The 15,198-nt window shown below is 42.4% G+C and overlaps 1 protein-coding gene across 1 annotated transcript; it reads right to left on the reverse strand.

The window, feature by feature from the left end:
• Positions 1-943: 943 nt before the first annotated feature.
• Positions 944-13,549, reverse strand: LRIT1 (leucine rich repeat, Ig-like and transmembrane domains 1). The gene is made up of 4 exons (XM_048311820.1): positions 13,272-13,549; positions 10,316-10,782; positions 6,686-6,991; positions 944-4,344 (listed from the first exon to the last, which is right to left on the reverse strand). The coding sequence occupies exons 1-4, from the start codon at positions 13,391-13,393 to the stop codon at positions 3,359-3,361; spliced, it is 1,881 nt and encodes a 626-aa protein (XP_048167777.1). The 5' UTR covers positions 13,394-13,549; the 3' UTR covers positions 944-3,358.
• Between the last annotated feature and the right edge of the window lie 1,649 nt (positions 13,550-15,198).

Below are 15,198 nucleotides of genomic sequence, written 5' to 3' on the forward strand. Positions count from 1 at the left end.
GTTCCCTACTGGAGTGGGATTTTGCTGCCTTTTTAATTCAGCCTAGTTTCTGCCTACTTGTAAATTTAATGGTCACTATTGTGACAGCAGATGTCCCCTCAGTTCAGCTGCTCTTTAACATCATGTGGCATCCTGGCTGAAGCCAAAATGCAGAACAAGCTGTCTGAAACTCAAGCTGTCAAAATAAATCTCCACAGAGACAGTGTCTGCTAGTCTATGGGAAGTGCAGTTTCAGAGACTGCACTGATTGCCAAAGCACATGCCAAGAGATCACCCACTGTGTGCTCCCAGCTATGGCCAGAGTCAAACTCCATCTTGAAATGACATTTCTTCTTGTAAGAAATCAAGTCTGGGCTGATGCTTTTCAATTAGTCCCTTGGCCATGGCTTTCAGTGTTAGGAATCACTGCTGGGCAGGACATAAGTGTTGAAGGCTGCAGTTGGGTGTTTCAGAAAGTGCATGTATCAAAGTGTTTAAAAATGAGTTGATGGTTTAGTGGGTGTGGTGATATCAGTCCAAGCTTGTTAAAAGGGAGTGCAATAGCAGATGTTGGCTTTGGTTCTTACAGCACATCTTGAGAATTGACTTTAACCAAGAAAGGAATTGTTGGCAGGGATAAATATTCTCCTTACCCTGCTGAAACTAGGTGCCTAACAGCCCTGCCATGACAAGAAAACAGAAAATCCAGTGAGATATTTATCTTTACATGTCTGATACCACTGAAAATCTGACCCAGAGCTTTGAAGTCACATCAGCTTCCTTAATGGTTTGAAATTTCACTCACAGTTTAGCAAGTACACCAGATGAGACAGAGCTTGTACAGGTTTGTACCTATTGCCTACCCTGTATGAACCACAGTTCACAGAGAAAGACTTTTCTTGAACAGCAGCAGCTGATAAACTGCGATGCCTCATCTATGAGACAGTGAGAGCGGACACAGGAATAAGAAAAGAAGAATCACGTTTATTCTATTTGGGATTACCATTCAAAGTACAAAAAATACCCAGTAGAGTCTGTAAAATTGAACCCATTCACAGTGGATGTCCCAGGATGATCCCTCCATCCTTCCCTCCTCACAAGCAAAGAGTGCCAGTGCTGGCCCAGCTGGTGCCTTTTCCACAGCCAACTCACAGACCGAGGGTCTCAGCGGGTGAGAGCTGCTCCTCACCAGCGCTGGGTGCAGCAAATCACCCAGCTCATGTCTCCAGTCAGCTGAAAAGTGACTATTTCTGGTTCCCAGTCAGCTCCTGCAGACATGACTTACAGGAAAGTCCTCGAGCAGTAGGTGCCCTCCGTTCACCACAGGAAAACGTCAGGACAGCCTTGGTTCTTAGGAGCTTATCCATCCAGGGCCATGGCAGGCTGAGTTCTGCACAGCCCAGTGTTCCTGCTGCACATGTAGGCAGGACCCAGGCTTACATACAGCAATCCTTGCAACTCAGCACAAAAACTGCTACGGGAAGGACAGTTTTTTCCTGACTCTAGTAATCAGGCTGGGACAAATGAACTTTATAAATAAGGAACAGATGTATTATGTACCACATGTTTCATGAGTTAATTTGTTACATTAAAATACATAATTTTACAAAACTTTATTTGTAAACCTAAAAATCTACACAGTCCAGTAATAGCAGTAGCATGAATTATGGGGATAATTCAGGGATTGACGAATTCTCCCAATACAAGAGAATTTCCTTATCATTAATGTAAGGAATACAGGGAGTGCTTTCAGAAGCTATTGTGATGTACCCCCTGTTGCTGGTATTTATGTTGAGATCAGATGACTTGCTTTTTCCATCAGGCCAAGTAATCTGACATAACTGAAACCCTGCTGTACAAGGAAGACTTGCAGAACCCATACAGAGCTCCATTCCAACCAGTGAATTTTCTTAACCCACACTGTACATACACATCCAGAATGTGAGTGGAAGTTTTTCCAATAAATTTACAAACACACATTTCAGAACAATTCAGCAAGCTTTATCCGTTACCATTTCAACTTGGCTGGATCTTTCCCATTCAACATTTGGCAGAATATATATAATTTTCTTCATTAATAATGTTTATTACAAAGAGAAAAATGTTATTTACTACTACATGAGGACTTGAGTGGAAAATTACACGTCTGGGAATTACTTTGTAATAAGCACTCAGATCCAAATTCCAGTGAAGCTGCAGAACTTAAATGACATTTAGATTAATATTAGACAGGTTTTTTCCAGGGTGCTTGAACTTGTAAAATGTTTGAAACCCAAAAGTCTGTACTGAGCCACTGCCACCACTGAGACCATAATCAGGAATGGCTGATGTGTGCATGGCCAGTGGTCAGACACCACTTTCTGCTGCTCTGCACAGAGCAACTCCTTTCTGTGACCAAGTCACAAGTGCCTGGCTGATGGTGTGGGTCTTCACCATCAGTTTTGCCAGGAGCACAGGCAGCAATGACAGGGCTGGTTTGGGAGATTTTTACAAAACTGTGATGTAGGTTGTCCAGTATGGTTACAAAGCATTACACCACCACACACCATGTGCAAAGTAGGCTATTGTATGATTTTTATCTAGCACAGCTAGTATAAAACATACTCTACAAACTACAGTACAAAATGCCAGCTAGGACTGATACTTAAAGACCTTTGCTCTTGTTCGATACTATTTTAAGAATAGAGTTTAGGACCAAAATGCAATCAGAAAATGTTCTCTATTATGCATTCTTAGGAGCGGATTGGGTTTTGGTTCTTGATTTCTATCTCCTTTGCACATTTCTCTGAATTCAGAGCATAGAGTTGTGATTATGTTGGACGTATTAGAAGGGGTTTCTGCACATCTGTATTTAGTGATTTATTAAGCATCAAGCTGCACATTTCATGCAAACCTGGGGGATGTAAAAGGTGAGACTCTAAATATTCACCTTCTCAGATATTTGTATCAAAATTACTAAACCCTCCCATTTGTCAACCAAAAAAACCATAAAAAGAGCTGAGAATAATGTACTTTGCATATTTCAGAGCAGGTCCTAAACAACACCAAGCAGAGCACACTCAGAAATGCTGCTTAATGTCCTCACACACAGTGTGCACACTTCATTTTACAGGGAAAAAAACCAAAAAAGAAGTGGTCCAGGAGAATGAGGCCATTATCACAGAAGCTTTGACTGGGTACAAAGCAGCAAACCCCAAGTGGTGTGAGCAACATGTTTCTGTAAAGCTTGGGCACCATCTACCCTCTTGCATCCTGTTCCAGAACAAGTCAGAGACAGAAGCATGGACGGGGTGGCCTGCAGTGCTGGAGCAGAGTCACAGAGCCACAGATACAGCCACGTGTTTTCCACTGGGTGAGCTGGCAGTCAGCCTCAGTACTGTCAGCAGAAGTATTCATTAGGCTGTCCCTCAATCTTTGGTATGGCTTCCGAGTCCACGCTGGAGCGGGCAGACAGCAGCCTGTTCGACTCGTCAGGGGTGTGCCTGGTCAAGTATTCTCCTTCCACGCCTTTTGCCTTGGCCCCAGGAGACAGGCTTTCAAAGGTGACGTAGGATTCCTGAATTTCCTTGGGTTTTCGCACAAAGCATTTTTTGCAGCGCCGTTTCAGTGCTCCACAGCAGACCACCAGTGTCAGAGGAACAGCAATGACACAGGCCACGCTGATGACAACCACATTGATGAGCTTCTGCGTCCCTCCCGCACTGAAAACTTCATCTGTGGAAAATATGATGCACTGCTCCTTCCTGGGGATCAGCCCTTTCACACAGACACATACGATGTATTTGGTCTTTGGAAGCAGCCCATAGACAGTGACCTTGGTCTTCCCTGGCTCCACGTTGATCCGCCGCATGTCCCTCTCTCCAAAGACAGCATAAAGGACACTGAACACCGTGGTGTTCTTTGCCATAGGTGCCTTCCAGGCCAGGGTGATGCCCTGGTCGGTGTCCCCTATCACCCTGACAGACCTCACCATCCTCTCTGGCTCCTGCTGGCCCATGGTGGGGCTCACCAGCAGATTCTGGGGATTGCTGTCTTGTGCCATGTCCGGGAGGAGAAGCCCGTCTCCAGTGCCCACTCCAGCCCCCAGGGTGGGCACAGTGGAGGTGGTGATGATGTACCTTGCCACCAGTTCGTCATTGTAGGCAGCTGCCTGCATCCCACTCGCCTTCCCATTCCACGTGCCTTTGCCATTAGAGGTAGGGTCATCCGTGCTTTCTGAGTCTGTGATGATGAGTGAGATGAACGCCTCTGTTGCCCCCAGGAAATTCTTTGCTTTACAGATGTACTCTCCAGAGTCAAGGTAAGAGACTACAGGGAGGCCCAGGATAGACCAGCTCATCCCATCACTGGAAATCTCTTGGTGAACTGCAAGGCAGGAGAAATGTTAAATAAATAGGCAATAATAAATGGAATTAATACCATGTTTGTAAAATATTAAGACTCCATCACCAAATATCTGCTCAATAAAGTATATGATAAAGAGTCATCATTTCTGCTTGCCACCAAGAACATGACAAAATCAAAGTGAATCTAAGAAAAGGACAGTAACACTATAATTAGATTATGTCAGGATTTAAACTGCTTCCAAATGAACGTGAAATATTTGATACTATTTCCTCCAAATGGATATACAGCTTGAAAATAAAACAGGAAAGGATCTTCCATTAAAAATAAAAGATTGAAAATTCTTACGTAGGTACAATACTTAAAAGAGTGGAAGGAGCAGGCAGTAACATGATCTATTGGAGCATTAGATGCAGACCTTGGAGGCAAAGAAAATACAAACAGTGGAGATTTTATTGTAATAAACACACATGGACTAACCTAGAGTATATGGAAAAACAGTTGGAAGATAATATCCTTGTCTACTGCTTAATTATTGCAGGTGTTTATCTTTACACAGGTGTGATCACTTGCCACCAAATGATATGTACACAGCTGAGTACTGCTCACTTGATTCACTTGGAGGCTAAAACTAGGGGGCTTTTTGTCTTTTTCTATTGGTGCAGAGAAAAAAAAAAAAGAAGAGTTGGGATCTTGTGGAAGGGTAAAGCACCCTCTTCATTATTTAACCAACCTCCTTAGGATGGGCATACAGTGTCCCAGCCCTTTCCCACTAAAAGGTAAACCAGAGAGATATCTGAAAGGCAAAGGTAAGAGGATGCAGACTTCTCCCAAGCCCTCCTGGGGTCAGGATCCAGCCTTGGCTACCGGGACCCCTTCCAGTGGCAGCGAAATCAAGGTAGCAGAAGTTACTTTTGCAGTTTAAGTATTTACTGAATGTGTATATTAAAAAACATAAATCCATGGGTCTACCTATGGCAATTACCTGCACATACAGATTGTGGGCTATTTCTCACTCCTTTCTGTTCAGAACACCAGCATTTCAAATAGTCACATTATAGCATTGGCACAGAAGCTGCCATTGTTGAGAAATAACCTATCTTTTCAGCCAACTTTTTTCTGAAAGGTGCTAGCATCTGATTTAATGGGGCACAAAATACATCATTCTCAGTTGTAGCTCAAAGTAAACTCAACATAGGCTTTCAGGAAATCATCCCCTGTTGTATGTTTTGTGGCGGCTCTTTCAAGTGTGTGAGGGATGTTTGCAGCATGGTGGGTGCATGTTATCATTATGAGGAGCAGCTCTGCTACATCCTGCACATCGTGTACAACAGAGCAGTAACTTGTCCAGATCTCAAAAAATTACATTTATTCCAAATGGTTCTACTGCTGTGAAAGAAAATTGCTCTCTTCCCTGTTCTGTGCACTGAGGAGCCCTGTAACCCTTTGAAGATCAGACTCCATACTTTGCAATTTATCTGCTGAGTTTAGATCCTCTATGAAAGTCAGGGCAGGACTAGGATGCAGGAGTATTCAGGGCAGGTTGGAAGTAAGAAGGTTCAGATCCTGACTGAAAACTTGTAGGACAAAAAGCTAAGGACAACTGTCTTCAGTAGAGCAAAGGTTTCTTCCCTAAATTCCCCACACATTAAAGGACCAACATTGCAATTATAGCTCCAAACATTCTTGTGAATGGAAATGAAAACATGATCAGTCACAAAACCAGTGTCTGTTTGAAAGCTTCCCCCACAGGAGGGTTTAGCTCAGAAGAGGTGCTGAGACCAGGTGGTCAGGGTTTCTTCCACAGAGCATTTTCCCCAGGAGACCTTGTCAATCTGTCAGAAGGGGATGATTCCTTGGGGACATTCCCACTGAAGTGTTGTATCCTTCAGCAGTTTAGTGGCTTTTTGGTCTTAATATCAGTCGTGTTGTATGTTTGCAACCTTTTCTTGCTTCTACAGCAGATCAACTCCCAGTTGAATTCACATCAGACATCTCTCTGCCAGAGATGTTTGCTAATTGATTAGCAATAGAATAGATTAATAGAATATAGAATAATTTAGTGGGAAGCCTTCTCAGTGACTGAATAACTAACTGGAAACAGCTTATTGCTACAGTTGGAAATATTTCATTTCTTTAGTTCCAACAAATTTTCAGAAAATCCCTTGACTTATCTCACCACCACAACTGCTATGAAACAAAGCAAAACCAACTTCTTACACATGATAATATACATTTATCTGATAATATTTAGATCAGCATGTAAGTAGTTTTATAGTCTATAGAAAATCACAATGCAAGAGTGGATTACACCTGCTACAGGTCTGCCTCACTCATTCCACATGTGCAGAACCAAACCCACCTGTGCCGTTCAGCTGAGCCCCATCAGCTCTCCTCCAGCTGAGCTCGGGGATGGGCACGCCCGTGGTCCCGCACCGCAGCAGCACCGTGCTGCCCAGGATGGTCTTCACCTTGGCTACAGACGTGTGCACAACGGGGCTCTGACACTTCCTCAGCTCCACCTGGCTGAAGAAGACTCCTGTGAGGCTCCGGGGGGTGAAGCATTTCAGCCTGGGCTCAATGAAGGCTATGTTAGGAGACTGGAAATTTAGGAAATGGACCATTTCATACAGACTGCAGTCACACACCCAAGGATTGTCTTGCAAGCCTGTCAAAAAGAAATCGGGGCACTAAGTCACTCCAACAGCACCTTTTGTTTCTGTTTTTCAGCAAGACAAAGTGTGATAGGCTCCCAGTCTGCTCTGCAAGAGCTGTCTGTACAGGAATATGTGGGGTGGGGGTTTTCCCCCCCACTACTGTTGGCTGAGCCTGATGGATCCCACAGTTGCCAAAATGGAATAAATACGGCTTGCTAAAGTATCTCAAAATCTGGATCTGAAATAATATTCTTTCAAGTTCAAAGCAGGATTATTAATGTCATGAAAACATTGTGATTCGTGCATATAAAGAACCAAAACAAGTTGTTATTATAAACACATTTAGTTCCAGGATGAAAAAAACAAGTACTCATGGGAGAAGGGGTGTGGATTCTTTTGGCATGAGGAGACTATAAACTCCCTTTCTTAGACATGCCAGAAAATTATTCTCACTGGGCATTCTTAAAATATTAGCCAGATTGTCATGTCACTTTCACACCTGCAATAGCTGTAGCTGATTTTACTTGCCTGCCATAGTTCTCTTCCAGCCCTGTTATTCTAAGTTATTTTCATTGTTTTGGTAATCAATTGTTTTTCCTGAAATGCTAATTTATGCTGGATAAAATGAAAGAACTGTTTTAAGAATTAAACTGAAGAGTATGCCTGTTATGGTATATAAAAAGACATAGACCATAACTATATTAAGGCTATACACACGGAACAAGGTATATTGAAAAACACACTCCTGTTTAAGAGTCTTGGAATGTTTCTCTTCTTCTTTATTCTACTCTCCCAGTTTGCACCTATTGAATTCCAATTCTGAAAAAATTAGACATTATTAAAAATAGATCTGTGAAGATAGTACTGAAAAAGCAAACTTGGAACTAGAGTAATGCATACCCATGAACAGAAGTTGCTGTATTCTGATTAAATCTGTGTCATCCTACTTACAAGTGTTCGCATCCAGCTGTGCTGTGGACAGGTTGTGGTCTCTAATGATTTTAGCTAGCAGAACTGGCACTAGGGATATTAATGCCATCTAACCCCAGGCACACATTTGAAGCCTAAGCCAGGAGCATGGCTCCCAGGCCTCCTGCCTGCCACAGGAGTGAGCTTGCTCCCTCCAAGGGGGCTTTGCCTGCTCTGTTCCATGCACAGCCCAAGGACGTGCCTTGGGGCTGGCACCTGCCTGAAAGTGAAGAGTACCAATATTCCCTCAAACTGTTTTAAAGATGCTGCTGAAAAATTTCTTCTGAGTGCATTCCATATCTTCTTCCCTGGGCTTAGAAGAGGATCTGAAAATGATGAGTCTTGGCAGGAGGTCAATTCTTATCAATTAATATGTTAAAGTGAAAGGACTAAGTAAATAATGAACGTTCAGCTTGGCTTTGTTGTTTTATGGCATTTTTGCTAGCAGCTCACTTCTAGTTCATGCACTAGATAACCAATGATCCCAGATTCCTGGCAGGTGCCCCAGCTCCAGCTGAAGCTGCAGCACTCACAAAGCCCCAGTGAGGCCTTGGCTGCCCTGCACAGCACAGTTCTGTGGGCTCACATGGGCAGTTCTCACATGGAAAAGCTTGCACCCTCGGCACAGACTATTAGCCAGCAACTCAGCAGAGAATTACTTCTTCTTGAAGGAGTTTGCAAGCAGGGGCTCTGAAGAGGAGTCACAGTGATGCATTGCAGACAAAGGAATGGATTGGGCTGACTCTTTTTATTATTCATGATTTTTTATGCCTCCATGAGAAACAGTCATGAGCAGAGTGAAGCAGAAACACGCAGCTGTGTTTCCCAACTTGCTCCTTTGAGAGACATGCATTTTATCTACCTGGTTCCTATGGGTGTCCACAGGATAGGACCTAGAAGCTGTTGTGTCTATACATTACTGAGTTAATTTTAGCATTATACTCGTATGCCTACATGAATTTTTTAGGATCCTGACACAATCAACCTGTGCACAGCTGGATACTACTCAGTTTGGCCACGTGCATCAAGGCATGATCTGTTCTTCTTGATAAAATGGTCTCCTAATCTATATTGGATGGAATAACGTTTTTACACATAACTTGACTCTAAAAATAAAAAGGGAAAAGTAAGATATAGGCAGTCTTGCCACGAATGAAATGGGCAATCCCAAACTGCCAGTTTTGGCTTAAAGAACTTGTTACTATGTCTGGCAAAATGGGATAATGAAACACCTGCTCCTTTCTCTCCTGATGCTAGTGAAACCTTCAGCAACATCTGCTAAGGACACTAAAAGCTTTGTAGGTGGCATTTTGTTTCTTTTTAAAGTCTTCTTTCTCTTTCCACTGCAATCTGGTTTTAAAAACATTACCTCCCTAAATTTTTCAAGGGAACAAAGAGCAGCAGGTACTTGCCAGAGTGAGAGGAAACTTGCAGTGCCTCTGCTGAGATTATCAGCAGGTGGCTGAACTCGCACCCTTGGCTGCAGAGGCCGTACATGGAGATGCCCACACCTCAGTGACCAAACACAGTCAGTGGGGCTGGGTCAGCACATGGCAAGTGAAGATGGCAGATAGCAACAACTCTGAGCCATCATCAGCCTGCCATGGATTTGAACAGTGAACAATGGCTAAAAGACCGTGTAGTAACCCCCTGAACTAGGAAATGTGCTCAAAACCTCACCTGGGCATCCTACAGCTGAGAGTCAGCTGTGAAATACCCTGACACAAAAATGGATAATTGCCCCAAAGCCATACCTCTGAGGAGCCTACAACTGCCACAAAAAAAGGGTATTCTTGGAGCTTCATAGCTGCCCTTCAAGGCAGCACTATCTTGGTGGGTTTGGGTAGACTAGGGTTTAATTCTGTGTGAACAGTTAAACAAGGCTCTGGGAAGAGAGAAACTGGCAGCTCTGACCCAGATTTTATGCTCAGCCATGGCATTATTCCTCTTTAATTCGGGCATAATAAATTATCCATCCTTTTATTTAGTTCTGCTTAAAATGGGTCAATTCCATACACTGTTATTAGAAAAGAGCACACAAATGATGAAGAGCTGTAAACATATTTGTATTTCTATCCAAAATGGTGGTGGCAGTAACTAAAAAAGCCTTGACCAAGAGTCACCCATTTTGTGCTACAAAGATTCAAGAAATGATCAAATTTATGGCATAATAAGCTGGGTGTGATGAGCCTGAGGTGAGATTGTTAATATGCAAATAAATTTACACACATTATTTGGGGTATTAAATTGTATACATATAATAGCAGTGTACTTGCTATGGTAACCACAGTGGGTGAAAATGCTGCAATAAGATGAGGAACTCTTGACATTTGTGCCCCCTGAAAATTGGCAGGCACTTCTCTTACCTAGGATGATCTTGGAGTTATCATTGGGAAAGTAGGGAACAGCCTGGAGGTTGGCCCAGGTGGCAATGAGAGCCTGAGGAAGAGTCATCAGCTTGTTGCTAGACAGATCCAGGTATGTGATATTCTTGACATAACGAGCAGCATCTGGAGGGATTGAGGTGAGTTCGTTATTGTGTAAATCCAGAAGCCTCAGCTGCGGCATGCCAGCCAGGCTTTCCCAGGGGAATGATACTAAGTTGTTCCCATCCAGCCTCAGCTCCTGCAGACGACGAAGGCCCTTGAAGGGGATGCTACTGAGGCTGGCCAAGGAGTTATAGGGCATCCAGAGGTACTCGAGGTTGTGAAGCAGGTGGAAAGCCTCTCCTGGCACCCTGCGGATGGCTGTCTTTTCTATCCGAAGCTTGGTTGTATCGACAGGGATGTTCACAGGAGGGAGGGTCATCTCTGGATCATTACACAGCACTGTCCTGGTGGGGAAGGACACAGATAAGCAAAGATGTGACTTTCTTTTATTTTGAAAAGGTTTTGAAACCTTATTTTAATGCAAGATTTTGATCTGCCTTTCTTTTTTCCCAAGACTTACTGTCATTTCTTACTTGCTGCTGAACATCATCACCATAAATACATAAACTTGCAGTAATTCTGTACCTTCTGACTGCAGAGATCACAGTGTTTTGCCTCTCCTGGAGTGGTGTGTCTGAATCTGGTGTTCCTGTTGGTTTTTGCTTTCAGTTTTTTAGAGTACTTATGATAGGCAGCAGTGACAACATTCATGCACGACAGAAGATTCTAGTGCAAGTTAAACAAAGGGATCCATAAATTGAACTATAAAAGCCATACAAAAAGAAGCCTTACTGACATGAGGGAGAGCAAGAAGTTACACAGATTAAATATGACATGGGAACTCTGGTTTGAGAAATGAGGATAAGAAAGCCAGCTAACAACTCGTTGGAAATACTCTGGAGTAAGCTTTGCTTTACTATGGAAGGTGTGTAGAGATGGTAGCAGTCACTGCACCACAGGCACACATAGTCATGAGAGTGAAAGCACGGAAAATTAACTCTTTGGAAAATGCTATACTGAAAGCAAGGCAGATTTATGTGTTTTAATCATTTCTCCCTATTTCTAATCTCTAGAGGTCAAAACATGAAAAGCCTTTGCTGTGTTTTTGCAGCCTCCATACAAGAAATTGTGACTTGGGATCGTAGAGAGCCATGAGAAATGAAGGGAGACAAAACAGATCTCTCTGACTGAATTTTAATTTGCCTATCAGCAAGTAGGGGAAGGCAAGTTCTTAACAAAAGACCAAGCCACCTGCAAAAGGTGTCAGGTTAGATAGGCGTGTTCTGCTCCACATGCTGAACAAGACACCACAAGAAATGTAATGTGATCAGTCAAGTAACATTTTCTTATCACACTGCCTCTATAAACGGAATATTAAAAAGCTGTCAAAACCAGATTGGTTTTGGCAGAAAGCAATTATTCCTCCACTATCAACCAAAACATACAACATTGCTGAACTGCTCAGGCAGACTTCCCAGATTTAAATGCTATTTGAGCCTACAGTTAAATTGTTAATTTATAATCAAAAAACAGTACATTACTCTCACCAAACACTTTCATTGTGGCATTAAATCTTGCCCACCCTCTGCTGAAAGTTGAGATTTTGAGGAAGATAAAAATCTCTCAAATAAGGAAAATCCAGAAATCCTCTTTCAATAAAACTATTTTTTTTTGTGTAGTCATGTCACAAAATGTTTACTAACAGAAACATCATGGCAGTAAAGCAGAATGGTTCTCATAGCATCCCTAAGCTCTGTCAGTGAGCACTAAACAATCTATGGGATAATCTCCTTCTAGTGAGAAATATGAATCATAATGCAGAAAAAAGGTGGCATTATGCTCCTTAAGGGACTAATGGATATTTGCTTTATTATGTATCTTACTGAAATGCACAACAGCTTTTTCCAGTCACTGAGAGGAAATTCCCCTGGGAACCGTGACATTTATGGAGCAATAATTGGCTCTCATGCTATTGCACTCCCTTTTAAGAATTGCAGGCTACTTGTGTCTCTAGCATGCTTCTTCTTACTGGGAAAGTTTCTAGTATTAAATCTATAGCACCATAAAAGAGATAAGAAAGTAGAGATATTTCATGGGGTTCCAAAATACTTCATTTCAGTAATGAAAAAATATTTCAGTCTAGGAAAGTTCATTACAAAGGATTTTGCAAATACTGTATCTATCACAAAACCTCCTCTGCCGTGAACCACACCTTATGAAAATACGGCCTCTATTTTCTTTTAAGTCAGATACTTTGTGATTACCCCTTCAGAAGGACTCTTTTATAACAGTCCTCCAGAGGCATGTATGTACAATGGTTTTGCATTCAAAGATGGATGTCCTTCTGGTCTTCTCTTGTAATGGAAAGTTTCCAATCTGAGAATGAACTTCTTTTATTTTTTTTTTTTGTTACTGTCTGTTTTTTTAGTTCATTCTTGTCTAAAGTCTATTGCTATGCCTAAAATCTCCAGCTGAAGGGGTTTTTAAGTAAATTTCTGGGTTTGGTACCACAATGTTAATTAAATCTAATCACACTTTAGCAACAAACCAGCAGAGCAGAATAAATAAAACCTTTTAGAACCAGAACTTTCAGCATAAAGGGTAAAAAAAAAAAAAGTTGTTTAAATTTTATTCTTTTTTTGCCGTTACATCAGCAATAATTATGTCACTTCTGTTCTCACAGAGGAGATGGCCGAACACTTTCTCTGAAATCAGCTTACTGTGTTTTCAGAAGCTAATCCTCTGCAAATATAGCTAGAGCGCAGAGCAACTGGAAAAATAATGGCCACAAAGTCCAGACACAATATTTTCTCTGCGAGCATCCTTCCAGAGGAGCAGAAACACCCCCCGACCCCGCTGCGAGAGCGGCGGCCCCGCGGAGCGCCCGGCGTACCTGGCTTTGGTGCCCTCGCCGAGGCTGTGGAAGGAGCAGCTGCACTGCGAGGGGCAGGAGCCGCCCGCCCGGGGCAGCCCCGCCAGCGCCGAGCAGCACAGCAGAGCCACCGCCACCCACATGGCGACCTGGGCATGGAGCACACCTGGCTCTAGGCAGCGTGGAGGGCTTCGCCTATTGTTTTATCCATCGGCCGGTCACATCTTGTTAACTCCCTTTGTTTTCAGCCACACTGTGATCTTCCAGCCCGCGCTGAGTCCATCAGATAAAACGGGATAGACAGGGATTAAGGATGGGGACTTGAGTTATTTTCATGAAGGTGCTTATTGCTTCCTGGAACCATACTAACAGCATTTCTTCCTTCAGCAGCCCCTTCAAAACACCCTCCTCAGGCAGTCTGTGGCTCTCGTGCAAGAAAAAAACAAATGTATTTTGGGGGGACCTACATCAAAGGCAAGATAACTGTTATCTGACCAGGAATTAGCAATAATTTACTTCCTCACAGAGGTATTGGGAAGATTTAAAACAGTTATTTGTGCTAATGGAATGTAAGCCTTCTGTCTAAGAATACTAAAATATATATAGTGATACTATTAAAAGGCTGTATTTTCTTTTAAAAACTCCTAGTTTGATAAAGCAATTATTGAACTGTTGGCAACAAGCCTGATATTGATAAACAGTTAATAACCCAGTAAATATGTACATATTTCAGCTTATGCCAGGGCTAGCACACACCTGCAGGACTGACCACTGTGCTCTGACTCGCTGGCACAGCAAAGCTCAGATAAGGGACCCTTTTGGGGAGTGCCACCTGATGCAGGACTGTGTGGCAGCTTCAAGAATGCTAAGAAAAGCTCAGCTCTGTCTTAAGGTCAGCCGATGACTCATCTCACTTTTCCAGCATTCCTCCCTGTTGCAGACCTGTTGGTTCTGCTTTTCCTTTTGAAATATATAATCAGGAGTTACCACTCAGAAGTGCAGCAGTAACACACCTATCTACAAACAAACTACCTGAAGGTTAATGACTATGCTACATCAGTGTTGTTCTAACAAAGATTGCTCGCCAGGATTTCTGAGCTCTTCTCATGCACAATTCATCCTGTGTTCAGAATGAGATTACGCTGGCAATTTTTCAATAATTCTGGGTAAGGAACTTTCAAAGTTTCACGGTAATCTAGATGTGGTTTTGGGGCTAACTATTAAACAGACATTTTATGGTGCCATGGTTTCACATGAGCTTGTTTCACAAGTTACTCTGATAATTAATTAAGGCTTGCAGAAATCATTTATTGAGAGGATGACCCAAAGGATTACTTTTTCCCCTGCTAGTTTCACATTCTACATTTACTGTTGTTCAAAGAGAAATACAAGTATCTCATTATTTATTTCTGAAGAGATGAGAACATGATGCAGTGCTGCTCATTAAATATCCATAGTTGTTCTCTCATTGACTTCCATTAGGTCCCATTTCTACCTTTAACGATTTCTCAGTTCCCTTAATGATCTCCAAGCTAAGACCAAGCTTATTGGTTTTTTTAGTGTACTCATTGGTCAACTTGCCTTGCTGCCCAGAGTCTGCCTCAGTTCAATACTCACAACATTGACTGAAACATCTGAAGTTAAATTCTACTTGAGAAGGCAATGCAACATAATTAACCTCTTGCATCTATATTTTTTTCAATGCATCTGATTAAAGTAGTTTTCCTCCATTGGAGCTCTTGGATAATAAACTTGTAGAAAGCAGAACTGTATTGTAAGGTTTGCTTTTGTGAACCTCAGTTTTGCCTCACTAATGAAACATCTAAGTTACAACTAAATGCCAGGAGCAGTAGAAGTAAACTTAATTTGTAAAAATCAACAGCAATCAATAAAGCATGCCTTAGCAGCAGCAGCTAATGCTCTGCACTTTGTCAAGAAAGCTGCTATT

Source organism: Corvus hawaiiensis, chromosome 8 (assembly GCF_020740725.1).
Source record: "Corvus hawaiiensis isolate bCorHaw1 chromosome 8, bCorHaw1.pri.cur, whole genome shotgun sequence".
NCBI classification, from domain to species: Eukaryota; Metazoa; Chordata; class Aves; order Passeriformes; family Corvidae; genus Corvus; species Corvus hawaiiensis.

Excerpts from the sequence above, each read along its gene's own strand:
- LRIT1 (XM_048311820.1), bottom strand. The coding sequence starts at position 13,393 with ATGTGGGTGGCGGTGGCTCTGCTGTGCTGCTCGGCGCTGGCGGGGCTG. Across the intron at positions 10,783-13,271 it reads GGCGAGGGCACCAAAGCCAG|GACAGTGCTGTGTAATGATC; the intron begins GTACGCCGGGCG and ends CTTCCCCACCAG. Across the intron at positions 6,992-10,315 it reads TAACTCCAAGATCATCCTAG|GCTTGCAAGACAATCCTTGG; the intron begins GTAAGAGAAGTG and ends TCTTTTTGACAG.